The sequence below is a fragment of the Argiope bruennichi genome, chromosome 11 (genome assembly GCF_947563725.1).
Source record: "Argiope bruennichi chromosome 11, qqArgBrue1.1, whole genome shotgun sequence".
NCBI lineage: Eukaryota > Metazoa > Arthropoda > Arachnida > Araneae > Araneidae > Argiope > Argiope bruennichi.
The window spans coordinates 89,440,143-89,457,523 of record NC_079161.1 but is presented as its reverse complement, the minus strand read 5'-3'; the positions used below and the strand labels follow the sequence as shown (position 1 = coordinate 89,457,523).

General features: G+C 39.0%; 2 protein-coding genes across 2 annotated transcripts; one reads left to right on the top strand and one right to left on the bottom strand.

Annotated features, from left to right (window-relative positions):
- Positions 1-1,562: 1,562 nt before the first annotated feature.
- On the bottom strand, positions 1,563-2,648 carry LOC129956734 (uncharacterized). Its single transcript, XM_056068672.1, has one exon. It carries the CDS (start codon positions 2,646-2,648, stop codon positions 1,563-1,565), a length of 1,086 nt encoding a protein of 361 aa, XP_055924647.1.
- A 732-nt stretch (positions 2,649-3,380) lies between these two features.
- Positions 3,381-4,690, top strand: LOC129956733 (uncharacterized). Its single transcript, XM_056068671.1, has 2 exons — positions 3,381-3,604; positions 3,766-4,690. The coding sequence occupies exons 1-2, from the start codon at positions 3,381-3,383 to the stop codon at positions 4,688-4,690; spliced, it is 1,149 nt and encodes a 382-aa protein (XP_055924646.1).
- Positions 4,691-17,381: the final 12,691 nt, after the last annotated feature.

Here is a 17,381-nt window from a genome sequence, read left to right as displayed (position 1 = left end):
AAAGGTCTTACAAAGGCAACTCGTCAGAGCAATTGGTCGGTAGTTCAAAGGATTTGATGGTTCCTTACCAGGTTTTAAGATTGGGATCACAATAGCCTCGCACCATTGTGAAGGGTACTTCTGTTCAATCCATATTCTGTTAAATAATATTAACAGATTCGTAAGGGAAGTTGCATTCAAATGGCGGAGCATATTATATGTGATCCCATCTGGGCCAGGACTTGTATCATTGGCTTTAGATAAAGCCGTTTCCAGTTCAAACATCCTAAATTCGCAGTTATATGGAAAAGGGCGTCGGTCATTAAAGCGCAGACGCAACCGTTCCGCGCGATTCTTAATAGCCATAAACGTAGGACTGTAAGAATCAATAGCAGACACTTGTGAGAATGCTTGACCAAGAATATTGGCAACATCTAATTGAGTTGAGTGCACCATATTTCCTGTATTTAAAACAGGAATGGAGGTTTCACTATATATTCCATTAGCGGCCTTTACTTTTTTCCACATATGTTTACTGGAAGTGTAGGATGTAATGGAGGATACGAATTTTATCCAAGAATCTCTCTGACTTTGACGACGAATGCGACGAGCAAGAGCTTTGGCACGCTTAAATGCAATCAGATTTTCTGTTGTCGGATACCTTCGAAAAATACTCCAACGTTTCTTTTGGTTTTTATGACTGTCGCGACAAGCTTCATTCCACCACGGTCTACGAAATTTCCTTAGACGTGGGGAAGTCTTCGGAATAGTAGCATTCGCGGATCTTATTATGCAGTTAATGACATTTTGTACTGCTTCCGTGATGTCGTAAGTACTGACCATCTTCTCGGTGATATCTGCCAATTGCTTGAAATTATCCCAGTCTGCCCGCTGGAATAGAAACCGCGGAGGACAGGGAGTCGCACCGCCTCTGTGGGCATGGGAGACAATAATAGGAAAATGATCACTATTATGTAGATCTTTGCTGACTGTAAAGGTCAACGATGGCAAGAGTTCAGGAGAGCACATGGCTAGATCGAGGCTATGAAATCTACGTGTGGGTTCATGAAAGTACGTCTTCTCATCATTATTGAGCAGACAGATACAGTTATTTGTTATAAACTGTTCGATCTGCCGCCCTCGAGAGTTTGTACTATCTGAACCCCACAAAGTGCTATGTCCATTAAAATCGCCACATAAAATAAAAGGCTTAGGAAGCTGGTCTACTAACTGGTCAAGATCTTGCTGACGTATGACATCGTGAGGCGGTAGATAAATACAACAGACTGTGACCAAAATTCGTGTCTGAACTTGAACAGCCACAGCCTGTAGAGAAGTTTGTAAAGTGAGAGGTGTGCTCGGATATAGGTTAGAGGTGAAGATACACACCCCTCCCGAACTATGAGATTCAGTGTCTGCGTCGTTCCGAGCACAATTATAACCGCGTAATTTAATTGGAATATTGGACTTCAAGAAGGTCTCTTGAAGACCAAAACAAACAGGATGAAACGTGTTCATAATGGTCTTAATGTCAAAAAGTTTGGACCGAAGGCCGCGACAATTCCAGGAAATGAAGGTACCCATTAAGAATTCGAGATTGCAGGCAAGTTAATAGGCGCATGTGGTAGAGTTGCGGAAACCTCACAACTCATGTGCAAATCCTCATCCTCATCCTCATCTGATGGATGGAGAGAAAGGCGATCTGGACTTTTGGGCATGCCACCAAATATGGACGACAAGTCCTTGTGGACTATACCCTGCGTCGCAAGTCCTAAAGCGACGGAATTTTTAGATGCCGACTTTTTCAATTTTAAAGGCAGTTCCTGTTTCGAAATACCGCGTTTTGCTAACTTTAACGTCAGCGAGTTTTGCAATTTTTTCTTCGATTTCTTTTGTGGTTTCTTGGGTCTGTCAAGTGTACTATTGCTAGAATGTTCAGAATCAGAATTCCTAATATTTTCAGGTGGTTTTGAATCGGTGTGAAATTTTATACAATTATTACATGAACAGTTTGCGCAAAAGGTGTTCTGAACAACAGAAGCGTAACTTTTACCAGGAGTAGGAGTTTGTGCTTGAACTCTACGCCTGGCTTCGGGATATGAAAGATCTTCTTTGATTTTTATTGTTATTACTTGTTTTTCAAGCTGCCAGCTAGGACATGATCGAGAAAATGAAGGGTGATCGCCTTTACAGTTCACACACTTTTCCTGTGTGGAACATTCCTGGCTATCATGCCCTTTTTCTGCACAGCGGGCACATGTTAAAGACCCGCGGCAATTAACTTTAGAATGGCCAAATCGCTGGCACTGAAAGCATCTAAGTGGGTTCGGAATGTACGGCCTTACTGGGCGTCGTATATAACCTGCGTAAACAAATTCTGGTAGTTTGGGTGTCTGAAACGTTAAGATGTGATGTTTTGTTTCAAGGAGTTGTCCATTACGCCGTATAGTGATGCGGCGGACATCTATAACTCCTTGCGGTTTCATTTCTGATTTTATTATATCTATGGGGACATTTAAGAGTTCCCCGCAGGTAATGACACCTTTAGAGGTATTCAACGACTGGTGAGGACTTACAGTTATTGGTATATTTCCCAGTGCTTTTAATTTTTGAATCTGCTGGGCTTGCTTACGAGAATTCACCTCAACAAGCAAGTCACCAGAGCGCATTTTACGAATGGATTTAACATCGCCAACTGTTGCCGTTATAGCCTTTTGCACAAGGAAAGGAGAGACAGTTTGAAAAGTTTCGTTATTTGCAGAAACTCGCTTTACAATGTAAAACGGATCGAAATGATAAGATATGTTGGAAGATATTGGAATGTTTCTATGCCCACTGAAGGGACCACGTTTGGAGGAGCCCATACGATATAGTAAGTGATTCGGGTCCGACGGCACCGCCCACCACGGAGCCCAACAAGGGAAAGCAATTACCGGCTCTGGTTATTTCCAGCCTCGGCATCCGCCCTAGTGCTAATCGGTACCTATACGCTGGGAGTTACCCCCGGGGACAGTGACCACCCTTAACGCCAAGCCCAAGGAGTAACCCCTTCGCTTGATCCCTAGCAGACTAGCCACTCAGGTGACTAGGTACCAGCCGATTGATACACCGGGGACCACAGTGCACCACCCGTCTTTCTAATGGGTCGCCACGCACGGCCAACACGTGGGGTTTTGGCTGTCCATGAGAAGCAAGAAGCAAACAGAGCGGCGACAACTTCTCATGGAGAGCTCCCTCGCTTGCCGTCGAGGGAAAGAAAAAAAGGCGACAGCAGAAGGCGCAGAGGAGAGTAAACCTAATTGTCAGGGCGCCTACAAGGGACCGCACACTGGGTATTGGAGGCCCCCAGTGAAAGCTTTCATAAAATCAAAAAGCTGGGTAAAATTCCCATTAACTGGTCGATGCATCAGGTAAAGGAATTCTTCCATATCAAACGATGCAACAAGTGTCAGGGCTTCCGACACCTCGCTAAAGACTGCCCCAACACCAGGCCGTTCTGTGGTAACTGTGCAGGACATCACAAGTGGTGTGCATCAACTATGCAATGCACAACCAAATACACGGGACACAGTACCCAATCAGCCACCGCACTGACAACCAGAGCTGCTCCTGCTACAAGGGAGAGGTAGCTCTGTACAGGAAAACCAGACTATTAATGGACGAAGAACCATCAAATCTTTTTTTCAACCCAACAAGACAATAGCAATAGCACACCATCCCTGGACAACAACCCAAGAACCCACCGGCTACCACTCCTCTCAGGTAACTCCAGATCAACCTGAGGAGATCGGAAATTGCCACGTCAGCCCTACTAGATGCCAAAACCAAATTTCAACCCAACATCATTCTAGTACAGGAGCCATACATCCTAGATGGTAGAATAGCAGGCATACCAAGGTCTAGGAACCAATACACCTCCAAGAACAACAAAGCGGGAATCATCACCCTCCCAACCTATTCAAAGCCACTCCTCCTGTCTACTTCCGAAAATAGTATTAGTATAAAAATCCAAACAGACAAAGGCCCACTAACCGTAACTTCATCTTACTCATCGCCAAATGGAAATATACAAGAAGCAACCCAAGAAATAGAGCAATTAATAACCAATCTAAACGAAGAAAGCATAATAATTGGGGCTGACTGGAATGCCCACAATAGGCTCTGGGGGTATCCCAATGAAGACACCAAAGTCTCCCTGGTAGAGGATTTCCTACTCACAAAAGAACTCTTTCTCCTCAACGATGCCAATTCTCCACCAACCTTTGAGCACAATTTCTCCAAAGACTGGCCAGACCTAACAATAGTCAAAGGAGCAGACCTCGCAAACTCAGCAAAGTGGTCCGTCTCGGAGTCTTACTCCCACAGCGACCACAAATACATAACAATAGAAATCAATATACCCCAAACGCAGCACCACTATACAAGATTTAAAACCGCCTATGGGGGCCATAAGAGAATGCTGAACATCTTGGCCACCATGCTACCGGAAATCAACAGGAAAATAAAAGAGAGCCGAAAAAAAACAGAATTAAAAGCAATAATAGCCCTCCAATCTGCAATATATAAAGCCTGCAAGAAAGTTTACAAAATTAAAAAAGTCAAAACAACACACAACAACTGGTGGAACCAATCCCTCCAAATAAGGAAAAAGGAGTTGCAAGCCCTGAAAAGAAGACTGAACAAATCACCAATAGCCGAAAAAACTCAATAATGATATCCAAAAAACAGGCAGAAATGAAGAAAGAGGCCAAAAAAGCTAAAAGGAAATCGTTTCGCAACCTCTGTACGCAAACAATCAACCCATATGGACTCCCCTACAAGACAATAATACAGGACAAAAATCCACCCTCCGACCTCTTCAGGCAATTAAACGCACCACTGGAAGGAGATATTAAATCATTCGCCTCAAACATCCTCAGGGAACTCTACCCCCAAGAACCAACTACTAATCACGACAACAGCTCTCCAACAAACCCTGCAATAGAAAAGCCCTTTTCAAAAAGTGAAATAAAAAGAATCCTCAGGCAAGCACCAGGCCCAGACTCAATAGACTATATCATCCTAAAAGAATTAAACTCAAGATTCCCAGACACGCTCCATTCCCTCTACAACAAATGTCTCAATCTGCACTGCTTCCCATCCTCTCTAAAAAAGGGTAATATAGTTCTTTTTCACAAAACAGGCAAAGACCCCCAAAAAGAAAAATCATATAGACCAGTAACCCTGCTCTCTACAATAGGAAAAACATTAGAAAAACTACTACTCGGAAGACTTAACCACCTCCATTGCAACCAGTTTGGATTCAGAGAAGGCAAATCAACAGATCACGCAATAAACCTCCTAATCCAAAAAATCACCGAGTCTAGAAATAAAAAGAACCATACAATAGCCATCTCCATAGACATACAAGGAGCCTTCGATAATTTACAATATGAATCAATAAGGAACAGCGTAGACGCAATCGACCGCCCAACAAACATCACGGAAACTCTGAAAGATATCTTGACAGACAGGAAAGTTTGCCTGGAAACTCCACAAGGAATTGTAGAGTGGGAACAACAAAACGGCTGCGCACAAGGCTCGTGCTTAGGCCCAATTTTTTTGAACCTTGTGGCTAACGAAATCCTTTCCGCCCCCTGGAATCCCAACATACATCTTCAGGCCTTCGCGGATGACTTTGTCTTCGTTATAAGTGAACCAACCGGAGCTAAACTAAAAGAAACAGCGCACCAAGCATTAAAAACCTTCCAGTCTTGGCTAAATAAACACCACCTTTCAATATCACTAGACAAGACCAACTACATCCTCATAAGCAAGCTTGTCAACGGCCCAAGACTGAAATAGCAAGGAAAAACCATAAAGAGGAGCAACTCCTTCAAATATCTTGGAGTGTACATCGATTCCAAGCTAAATTGGGGAGACCACCTACAACACTTAAAGACAAAGTCATACAACCTAATACAAACTATAAGAAGAGTAGCCGGATCCAACTGGGGCCTTAACACAGACCATAGGAGACTGCTATACAAGACCGTAGCAGAAAGAATGATTCTGCAAGGCTCAGTGGCATGGGCTGCCTTCCTCTCGGCAAGACAGAAACGAGTACCAAACTCGATACAGCGCAAATTCCTGCTAAACATCAGCAGAGCATATTCCAGAACCCCAACTGCTGCACTTCAGGTAATAGAAGGCTCCCTTCCCCTCCACTTAAAAGCAGAATTAGAACGGCCTATGTCAGAATCACCAGGCTCAAATTACAAATATCTTTAGATGGAAGAGACTTCCTACCAGCGGACTACGAGGAGAAATCAGCCACAACAAGGTTCCACCCAGCGGACTTCCAACTGGAAGACAGGATCTCCTTCACGAAAACCTTCTCAAAGGAGGAAGAAACAAACATATACACAGATGGCTCCCACCTCAACAACCAGACGGGATGCGCATTCTGTGTAATAAAAAGTGAAGAAGTAACAAAAGATTGGATGGGGAAGCTAAGAAATGAAAATTCTGTCTTCCAGGCAGAGCTCACGGCCATTAAAGAAGCCTGCCACTGGGCCAGTAACCAGGATCTGCGAATCAAAATCTGGTCCGACAGCGAGTCGAGCCTACACTCAATACAAGCCATTAACACTAAAAGCGCAATAGCCCAAGAAATTCAAGAGGCCCTCCTTAACTCCACCAACATCAAGCTAGGCGGGGTTAAAGCTCATGCAGATAATAAGGGAAACGAGATCACAGACCAACTGGCGAAAAGAGCAACGACAGAAGGAAGCCAAATCAACATCCCTCTTTCCAATAGTCAACTTAAACAACTAAAAGCAATATTCCTTAATGGTGGCAGGAAGAATGGGATACAGGCCAAACCGGCAGGACAACATACACGATCCTCCCAAAGGTGAAAACAACCCAAACTGGATGGGAAAGGGAGGAGATCATGTTTGTAACAGGGCATGGTCCCTTCCCCTCCTACCTCCACCATTTCCATCTCCGAGAAAGCCACAACTGCGACTGTGGCCAAGAGGGCACCCCATTCCACTACGCCACAAGCTGCCCACTAACAACGACCTTAAACTTCAACAAACCCTCAGCACTCCACGAGCCAGCCTGGTGGAAATGAGTCATGCAACACAAGTTATCCAGAAACAAAATAAAACTCCTCATCAGATTCCTGCAGGAACACGAGGACATCCTCTTCCCTCAGAATTGATAGCCATCTCACTCCTCTCCCACCATCACAGACATCAGCTACTTCCAGTCTCTTCGCCAATCCCAATATCTAGACCACCAGCCTTCCCAACGACCAACTTCAATAATCCAGCAGCCTCATCCATCATCATCATTAGCAGCAGAACAGCCTCCACTCCAAATCAACAGTCCTCCCTCTGACAGCACCATCCAACAGCAACCAGCACCTTCGCCTATAGAGTCTCCTTAATGGCCTCTCCGTTCCAGCAACTCGATAGCAACTACAGCAAGCCATAACAGTCTCCTCTATGTACGGCCTCAAATACTGTTGCGAGGCTGCAACTGTAATTCAACTATGTATACAAATGTATATAATTATAAATTCCATATTCTTGTTCATGTCCATCCACCACTAGAACGGCCTCACACCTTGTAGAGAGGCTGCACCTGTAAACTCATCAATGTACTCACCTGTAAAAATCATCAATTTACTCTTTCCATCAATTTTACTTTAGATATGTTTTTTATTTATTTCTTGTTCTTTTTCTTTGTATCAAGTTCATCAACGCCTGAACGGCCTCGCATTCTGTGGAGAGGCCGCAACTGATAGTCTCCAATGTATACTAATAAAAATACTCATTTCTGTTCTTTCTATGTTTAAAAGGATATGTAAAAAAAATTTTGGAATCCAATAAAGTTGTTTGGGTGGGCGGTAACGTTACGAGCGCAACTGGGTCCTCTTGGGAGTGCGGTTGCTCTTCCTTCCACGTGCATCCATCCAACCGACAAGGAACCCCCAGGATTCCACATTCGGGGATGCATTGTGGTGTTTATGTCTGGAGCAACCACATAATCAACTATCTCCACAATACAACTACTCCCACCAATATCAAAGAAATGTTTGAAGACCTACACAAAAACCGAAAAGTCGTCCTCAACACAGCTGAAGGGCCAGCAGTAAGGGCACAGAGGCAGGGCTGCCCACAGGGTTCCTGTAGCGGACCTGCCCTCTGGAACCTTGTTGCAAACAGGCCCGAAAATACTACCATCCAAGCTTTTGCGGATGACTTTGCAATAGTTACCCACGCTCCAAAAAAAGCCATAGAAGAACAAATCCACTCTGCAATAGTAAAATTCCAAAACTGGGCCAACAAGCCCGCAAAGAAATCTCAACTCTTGAAACGGTATCATTTCTAATGGAAAAATTGCTTAACGATACCATTGAGCAGATTACTGAAGATTTCCGTGAACAGATAGCGCTCCGATGTATGCAACTATAGTCAACTGTATGTAAAGCTGGTCAACTCTTAAACATTAAGTACCTAAATTTAACTTTCAGCTCATCCAAATCACAATCATTAGTAAAAACTGAATAAATTCGTGGCTCACTCGGAGAATATATACCGAATTCTCTTTGATACTATGAATGTCAGCACTTCGGATACTCTAAAGCTGCCTGCTGCAGGAAACTCACTTTCACCCGCTGTGTAGAAGTAGATCATGAAGGCACCTAATGTACTCGAAAAGCGAAGTGTATTAATTGTATAGGGAAGTATGTACATTATATATTCACGAATATTCTCGAAAAGGAAGTTATCGCCATCAAAATTAAAAAACAGATTTCATTTTCAGAAGCAAGAAAATTAATTAAATCTCAGTTGCCTTCGCCCAATTATATCTTATGTATTATCTTTAAAAGCAAGTAAGAATGGTACAGAATACAAAAAAATATTTATCAGAAAAATATTTGAAGCTGAGTCTACTTGAAAGGACTGTAAACTTGCTTCTACGCGAAATAATAATCAGACCACACAAAAGATATCATTCGAACTCACTAACTGGATTGAGTGTAAATAGAAGTTTAGAAAAAGCTTCAAGTATGCAAACATTTATGATTTCATTTGTTTTATTAATACAAGAATGTGGATAGAAAATATCAATTATTTCAGATAATAACAAACAAACAAAATATGCTCACCAGTCTAAGTGGAGGAGAATTAAAATCCTGCATACCCAATTCATATCTTAAGAATGAAATATTTTTTTATTTGATTTGTTTCGGTGCATATTATCAAGTGCATTTGAAATAATTGGTTAAACCAGCAAACAGTAAATAATACTTATCAATTTTCCTCTTTTAATAATTTTGGTAAAATTAAACATGCATCTTGAGGGCATCAAAGAGAAATTTACAAAAAAAAAAGTCAAAAACCGTTATAAAATATGCTCCAAAATTTATATCAAACACACAATTTGCTGGTATTTTTTCATAATTAGAATGAAACATCGTTGACAACTAATGAAAGTCAAGTATTTACTGACTTTCAAAACCAAACGATCCTGAAAAGCAGAGGCCACCTGTGTTTCTGCCCATTCACCAGGCTGCGAAAGATTTATATTTACATTTCTGAGGAATCGAAATTTCAAGTAAAATTTTCAGTTTCCCCTTTTTTGAATTCTAACAGTTTTGAAGAACAACTATCGTGCATCTAGATTATAAAGGATTCTAATTCGAATCGTGCTGACTGCTGTGTTTATTAACCAGACTACTATATGCCTCCCTTTTATAGTCTATAAACTTATCACAAAATCTATATCTTTATCCTTTTTTTTGCATTATTCCTATTATTGTATTATAATTCGTCAATTCGTCGTATTTAGACCAACTCGACTCATCGTTTTTAGACTTTTTTTTTAATTGTAGATGTATTTGATTCATTTCCAATCACTGAGGAAAAAAAGATCATAAAAGCTTATAGCAAAATTATAAAGAGCATTTTAAACCTACGTGGCAAATAGAAAAAAACTAACAATAATTTTATTTCATTTGCTTCACTTTTGCAAAAACATTAACAAACATTAATTACATTTTACCAAATCATATTGAATTTTTTTGCTTTAGGATTCTTAGAAATAACATTCAGTAACAAATTCATTCTACAAACCACGTAACCATTTTTTACTGTAGTAATTTTGTGACGCTATACCGAGTGGTTGGTTGTTAGTGTTTTATGGCGCAGGAACCATACTTGATTATACTGCGTCAAGCAAATGGTGAAATAATAGACCAAATTATATAAAAAAAAAACACATGATAAAATATAAAAGCAAAAGTTATCAATATACAAATTCAAAAAAAAAAGTTCTAGTACGTACAACGTTAATAAATATAAATGAAACAGTAGTATAAAAACGCATTACATTGAAGCAATGTAAAAATCAGGCGTTAATGAAAGTTAAAAGTATTAAATACATATGTAAAAGCTAATGTATTTTAAAAATTTAAAGATGTTTGGGTGGAATTTTTCACCCACCAGACCTTATAAAGTTAATGACGATGATTTAAAAAAGTTTAAACGGGAGGAATTAAAAGATGGGCACTCGATTAAAACATGATTAATGGCACTGGAACCTGATTGAACTTTTCATTTTTTTTTATTATTATTCTTTGTTTTGTAACCATTTTTGCTATTGTATTCTCAAAAATCATGTAACCTCTGTGAAATCAATAAAAAAAAAAAAAAAAAAAAAAACCATAGTGGGAGTAACAGCCCACCTGATGAGACCTAGAGGGGTCGAAATGGTTTCTAGATTAGAAATTAGAAGACACGGACCTTCCAAGCCACAACCACCCAGCATAGCAGCCTAGCTGCACAACTTAATTTGATATACTTGATCATTAACGCCATGGCCATGAAAAAAAATTACGTCATCTGGCCCCGCTCATGTCGTCGTTGTCGGTAATAATAGGAACGAATGTTCCTATTATGACCAAGCACCCAGGATGATTGTTATGTGCGCTTCTTAGAAATTTTCGCCTAACATTTCTACTAACGTTATTTCTGTCGATAAATATTCCACGGAAGAGTATTTTTTCGTTTCTTCGTGTCGCGGATGTTTTGTCGTCGTTTTATGGTATATAAGGTTTGTTGGATTCAGTGATCTTCAGAGTGGATCCAGTGAACAGGGGTAAGCATGTACTTCTCTTATAGTTTCTTAGAGACGATTACTCGTCATTCTTTCTTGTAAGACTTTAGCTGAAGTTATTGAAAAGTATGAATCTTTGGAGGAAAATGACTATAGATGTGTACTTTATTTTTGGCTTGATAATTTATATCCAAATTTAGAGAAATAACTTCAGGTCCTTATTTTGATTTTAACCATGAGAACATTGACGACATTGATCCAGAAGTAACTTCTTACCATTATAATGATCCTGGCTTGCATTGGCTTAGATTACAGTTTATTTTGCCATAATTAGACAAAACCTGAGCCTTTAACAAAATTAAAATATACTTTTTTGTTAAATTGTGTTAAACCTGAAGACTTTGATGTTGATTTATTTCCATTGTTTGAAAATGCCTCGCATATTCTTCTTGATTACATTTGTACTGATGTAAAGGATGTAATCATTAATGTATGCACTAATTGTTATCATAATAATTTTATAGGAGTAACAAAATTTGAATATCGAGAGCATTTGGCATTAACAAAAGACAAATTTATTGAGACAATTCTAAGCAAGAAACATTACTGTGGAAATTGTATAACGAAGCCCCTGTTCACAATTCACTCTGGATTTGATTGTCCAGGATATAGTCAAGTAAGTATATTTTTAATTAAATAAATTATTTTATTATTTTAATATTATAAAATATTAAATAATTTTTTTTTATTTTAGTGATGGAGGAAAGGACAATTTCGATGGCAGATGCACTGGAGAACTGGATAAGCATGATGGAGCAGGATCAAGTTTGGAATCATCAACTATGGGAGTACCTACACCAGAATCTGAAGAACCACTGGAGGATCAAGCCGCCAAGCAACTAAGATTGCGAGCCATTAAAAATCTTGATCCAGACCTTTTCGAATCTGCTAAAGACACACTTACAGAGCTCCTCGGAGAACCATTACGACTTCTAATTACAACGACTTTCGGCCCTACTAGGAGATTTGTCTCAGACGTACTTGTCTTGGGACACGGTAAAAGACGTCGGAAATTATTGGAGTGGTTTGAAAGAAATGGACTTGATTTCCCCCGCAAACTATATGGTTTCCTCGAAGAGGAAACGCATATCCACGTCATCCACGACTGTGCCTATTCCAACCGAAGCTGCAGGTGCCGATGGCGAAACCACCCTATCGTCAATTAAAAAGTCTATTCGACGACCAAAATTCCTCAGGCAGTTCTCCTGGATCGACTGGGTAAATGAACTCCTATATTTCTTTATGTCAGAACGGGGCATCACGAAAAAAATATGGATTGACGGAAGAGCTAGAAAACTATCGAGTTGCACTCAAGATTTACGATGGCAGATATTGTGCAAAAGATCCCAAGACCTTTTGGAAGGGAAAAGAGAGAGAGTTCGACGTGACTCTCAATCGTCGCTGTCCAATGATGAAGAAAGTCAACCAGCTGTTCTTAGAAATCCTGCAAGCAAAAGGAGCAGATTTGAAATCAGCAAATCCACACAGCTTTTACTAAAGAAATATTTGTGTATACCTCTGGTTGATGTTAGAAAGTTGATCTTACCCAGTAATCCAGATCATAATCTTCAACTTCATGACTCAGTTAATGAAAAGCATTACATAGCTGCATGTAAGTTATTTACACAAACTGTAAATTCTTATACTTTATTGGAATTGAAAAATTTACTTGATAGCACCACTCCTGTTTTTTACAGTAATTCTGCAACAAATCCTTTTAAGTATTACCATTCTAGAGAAGAATCATTTAATTTTCTTTTAAATTTGCTTAAATTTCAATATTCTGATGATGATGATAAAATTCGTGACTTATTGTATAACATAAAATATTGGTTTAATAAAAAAGGATGGTATCAAACTTTAAATAATGAAACTATTTTAAATTCTAAAATTAATACCATATGCATTATTGGTCCCCCTAATGCAGGTAAAAATTATTTTTGGGACTGCTTCGCTGCAATTGCTCTAAATGTTGGCCATATCGGCAGAGTTAACAATAAATGTAATCAGTTTGCTTTACAAGAAGTTATAGATAAACGTTTAATTATTGGTAATGAAATAAATATGGAGGATGGTGCAAAAGACGACTTCAAAAAACTGTGTGAAGGCAAGGCCTTAAATGTTAGAGTGAAACACTGCCCAGGCGGCATTTATTACAGGACTCCAGTGCTCTTGTTATCAAATAACAATCTTGATATATGTAACGATCCTACTTTTAAAGATGTAAGAATTAAAGTATTCCATTGGAAAAAATGTGAACTTTTGAAAGAATCTTGTAAACAGCCCTACCCAATGGCAATTTTTGATTTGTATAACTATTCTAATGTGTCATTACAATAAATAAAGAAACATTTATTTGAATAAATTGTTTTTATTTGTGTCTTGAAAACATTACATTTGATATAATCCATAATACATAGATTTAGATACATTATTTGAACTGTTAATATAATGTCTCATTTCTTCATGAGGTGGTACATTAATAAATTCAGCAAAAGGTCTCATAGTTGAAGAAACACATTTGACGACCACTGTAGCTTCCACTTCAAAATATCCTGGAAATGTACCTACAGTTTGTGCTATTTCGTCTTGGACTATCGAAACTAAAAGATAGACATGAGAAAATAAATATTCATGTCCTTTATCAGTTGTGATCATCATCATTCAAAAAAAAAAAAAAGACTGATTGGCCTAGCACGGGATTGGAAATGTACCTACCAATTCGTGCTATTTCGTCTTCGACTATCGAAACTGAAAGATATGCATGAGAAAATAACAAATCTTCATGTCCTTTATCAGTTGTGATCCTCATCATTCCAAAAAAAGGACTGATTGGCCGAGCCCAAGATTGGAAATGTACCTACCAGTTCGTGCTATTTCGTCTTGGACTATCGAAACTGAAAGACAGGCATGAGAAAATAATAAATATTCATGTCCTTTATCAGTTGTGATCCTCATCATTCCAAAAAAAAAAAAAAGAAAGAAAAGACTGATTGGCGAAGCACTGGATTGGAAATGAACCTACCAGTTCATGCTTGAAAGATAGGCATTAGAAAATAACAAATCTTCATGTCCTTTATCAGTTGTGATCCTCGTCATTCCAAAAAAAAAGGACTGATTGGCCGAGCCCGAGATTGGAAATGTACCTACCAGTTCGTGGTATTTCGTCTTGGACTATCGAAACTGAAAGATAGGCATGAGAAAATAACAAATCTTCATGTCCTTTATCAGTTGTGATCCTCATCATTCCAAAAAAAAAAGGACTGATTGGCCGAGCCCGAGATTGGAAATGTACCTACCAGTTCGTGCTATTTCGTCTTGGACTATCGAAACTGAAAGATAGGCATGAGAAAATAACAAATCTTCATGTCCTTTATCAGTTGTGATCATCATCATTACAAAAAAAAAGAAAAAGACTGATTGGCGAAGCACTGGATTGGAAATGAACCTACCAGTTCATGCTTGAAAGATAGGCATTAGAAAATAACAAATCTTCATGTCCTTTATCAGTTGTGATCCTCGTCATTCCAAAAAAAAAGGACTGATTGGCCGAGCCCGAGATTGGAAATGTACCTACCAGTTCGTGGTATTTCGTCTTGGACTATCGAAACTGAAAGATAGGCATGAGAAAATAACAAATCTTCATGTCCTTTATCAGTTGTGATCATCATCATTACAAAAAAAAAAAAAAGAAAAGACTGATTGGCGAAGCACTGGATTGGAAATGAACCTACCAGTTCATGCTTGAAAGATAGGCATTAGAAAATAACAAATCTTCATGTCCTTTATCAGTTGTGATCCTCATCATTCCAAAAAAAAAAAGGACTGATTGGCCGAGCCCGAGATTGGAAATGTACCTACCAGTTCGTGCTATTTCGTCTTGGACTATCGAAACTGAAAGATAGGCATGAGAAAATAACAAATCTTCATGTCCTTTATCAGTTGTGATCATCATCATTACAAAAAAAAAGAAAAAGACTGATTGGCGAAGCACTGGATTGGAAATGAACCTACCAGTTCATGCTTGAAAGATAGGCATTAGAAAATAACAAATCTTCATGTCCTTTATCAGTTGTGATCATCATCATTCCAAAAAAAGGACTGATTGGCCGAGCCCGAGATTTTAAATGTACCTACCAGTCCGTGCTATTTCGTCTTGGACTATCGAAACTGAAACACAGGCATGAGAAAATAACAAATCTTCATGTCCTTTATCAGTTGTGATCCTCATCATTCCAAAAAAAGGACTGATTGGCCGAGCCCAAGATTGGAAATGTACCTACCAGTTCGTGCTATTTCGTCTTGGACTATCGAAACTGAAAGACAGGCATGAGAAAATAATAAATATTCATGTCCTTTATCAGTTGTGATCCTCATCATTCCAAAAAAAAAGAAAAGAAAAGACTGATTGGCGAAGCACTGGATTGGAAATGAACCTACCAGTTCATGCTTGAAAGATAGGCATTAGAAAATAACAAATCTTCATGTCCTTTATCAGTTGTGATCCTCGTCATTCCAAAAAAAAAGGCCTGATTGGCCGAGCCCGAGATTGGAAATGTACCTACCAGTTCGTGGTATTTCGTCTTGGACTATCGAAACTGAAAGATAGGCATGAGAAAATAACAAATCTTCATGTCTTTATCAGTTGTGATCATCATCATTACAAAAAAAAAAAAAAAAAAAAAAGAAAAGAAAAGACTGATTGGCGAAGCACTGGATTGGAAATGAACCTACCAGTTCATGCTTGAAAGATAGGAATTAGAAAATAACAAATCTTCATGTCCTTTATCAGTTGTGATCCTCATCATTCCAAAAAAAAAAAAGGACTGATTGGCCGAGCCCGAGATTGGAAATGTACCTACCAGTTCGTGCTATTTCGTCTTGGACTATCGAAACTGAAAGATAGGCATGAGAAAATAACAAATCTTCATGTCCTTTATCAGTTGTGATCATCATCATTACAAAAAAAAAGAAAAAGACTGATTGGCGAAGCACTGGATTGGAAATGAACCTATCAGTTCATGCTTGAAAGATAGGCATTAGAAAATAACAAATCTTCATGTCCTTTATCAGTTGTGATCCTCGTCATTCCAAAAAAAAAGGACTGATTGGCCGAGCCCGAGATTGGAAATGTACCTACCAGTTCGTGGTATTTCGTCTTGGACTATCGAAACTGAAAGATAGGTATGAGAAAATAACAAATCTTCATGTCCTTTATCAGTTGTGATCATCATCATTACAAAAAAAAAAAAAGAAAAGACTGATTGGCGAAGCACTGGATTGGAAATGAACCTACCAGTTCATGCTTGAAAGATAGGCATTAGAAAATAACAAATCTTCATGTCCTTTATCAGTTGTGATCCTCATCATTCCAAAAAAAAAAGGACTGATTGGCCGAGCCCGAGATTGGAAATGTACCTACCAGTTCGTGCTATTTCGTCTTGGACTATCGAAACTGAAAGATAGGCATGAGAAAATAACAAATCTTTATGTCCTTTATCAGTTGTGATCATCATCATTACAAAAAAAAAGAAAAAGACTGATTGGCGAAGCACTGGATTGGAAATGAACCTACCAGTTCATGCTTGAAAGATAGGCATTAGAAAATAACAAATCTTCATGTCCTTTATCAGTTGTGATCCTCGTCATTCCAAAAAAAAAAGGACTGATTGGCCGAGCCCGAGATTGGAAATGTACCTACCAGTTCGTGGTATTTCGTCTTGGACTATCGAAACTGAAAGATAGGCATGAGAAAATAACAAATCTTCATGTCCTTTATCAGTTGTGATCATCATCATTACAAAAAAAAAGAAAAAGACTGATTGGCGAAGCACTGGATTGGAAATGAACCTACCAGTTCATGCTTGAAAGATAGGCATTAGAAAATAACAAATCTTCATGTCCTTTATCAGTTGTGATCATCATCATTCCAAAAAAAGGACTGATTGGCCGAGCCCGAGATTGGAAATGTACCTACCAGTCCGTGCTATTTCGTCTTGGACTATCGAAACTGAAACACAGGCATGAGAAAATAACAAATCTTCATGTCCTTTATCAGTTGTGATCCTCATCATTCCAAAAAAAAGGACTGATTGGCCGAGCCCGAGATTGGAAATGTACCTACCAGTTCGTGCTATTTCGTCTTTGACTATCGAAACTGAAAGATAGGCATGAGAAAATGACAAATCATGTCCTTTTTCAGTTGTGATCATCATCATTACAAAAAAAAA

Coding starts and splice junctions, on each gene's coding strand:
- LOC129956734 (XM_056068672.1), bottom strand. CDS start 2,648: ATGCGCTCTGGTGACTTGCTTGTTGAGGTGAATTCTCGTAAGCAAGCC.
- LOC129956733 (XM_056068671.1), top strand. CDS start 3,381: ATGCATCAGGTAAAGGAATTCTTCCATATCAAACGATGCAACAAGTGT. Junction 3,605..3,765: donor GCTCCTGCTACAAGGGAGAG/GTAGCTCTGTAC, acceptor CAACCTGAGGAG/ATCGGAAATTGCCACGTCAG.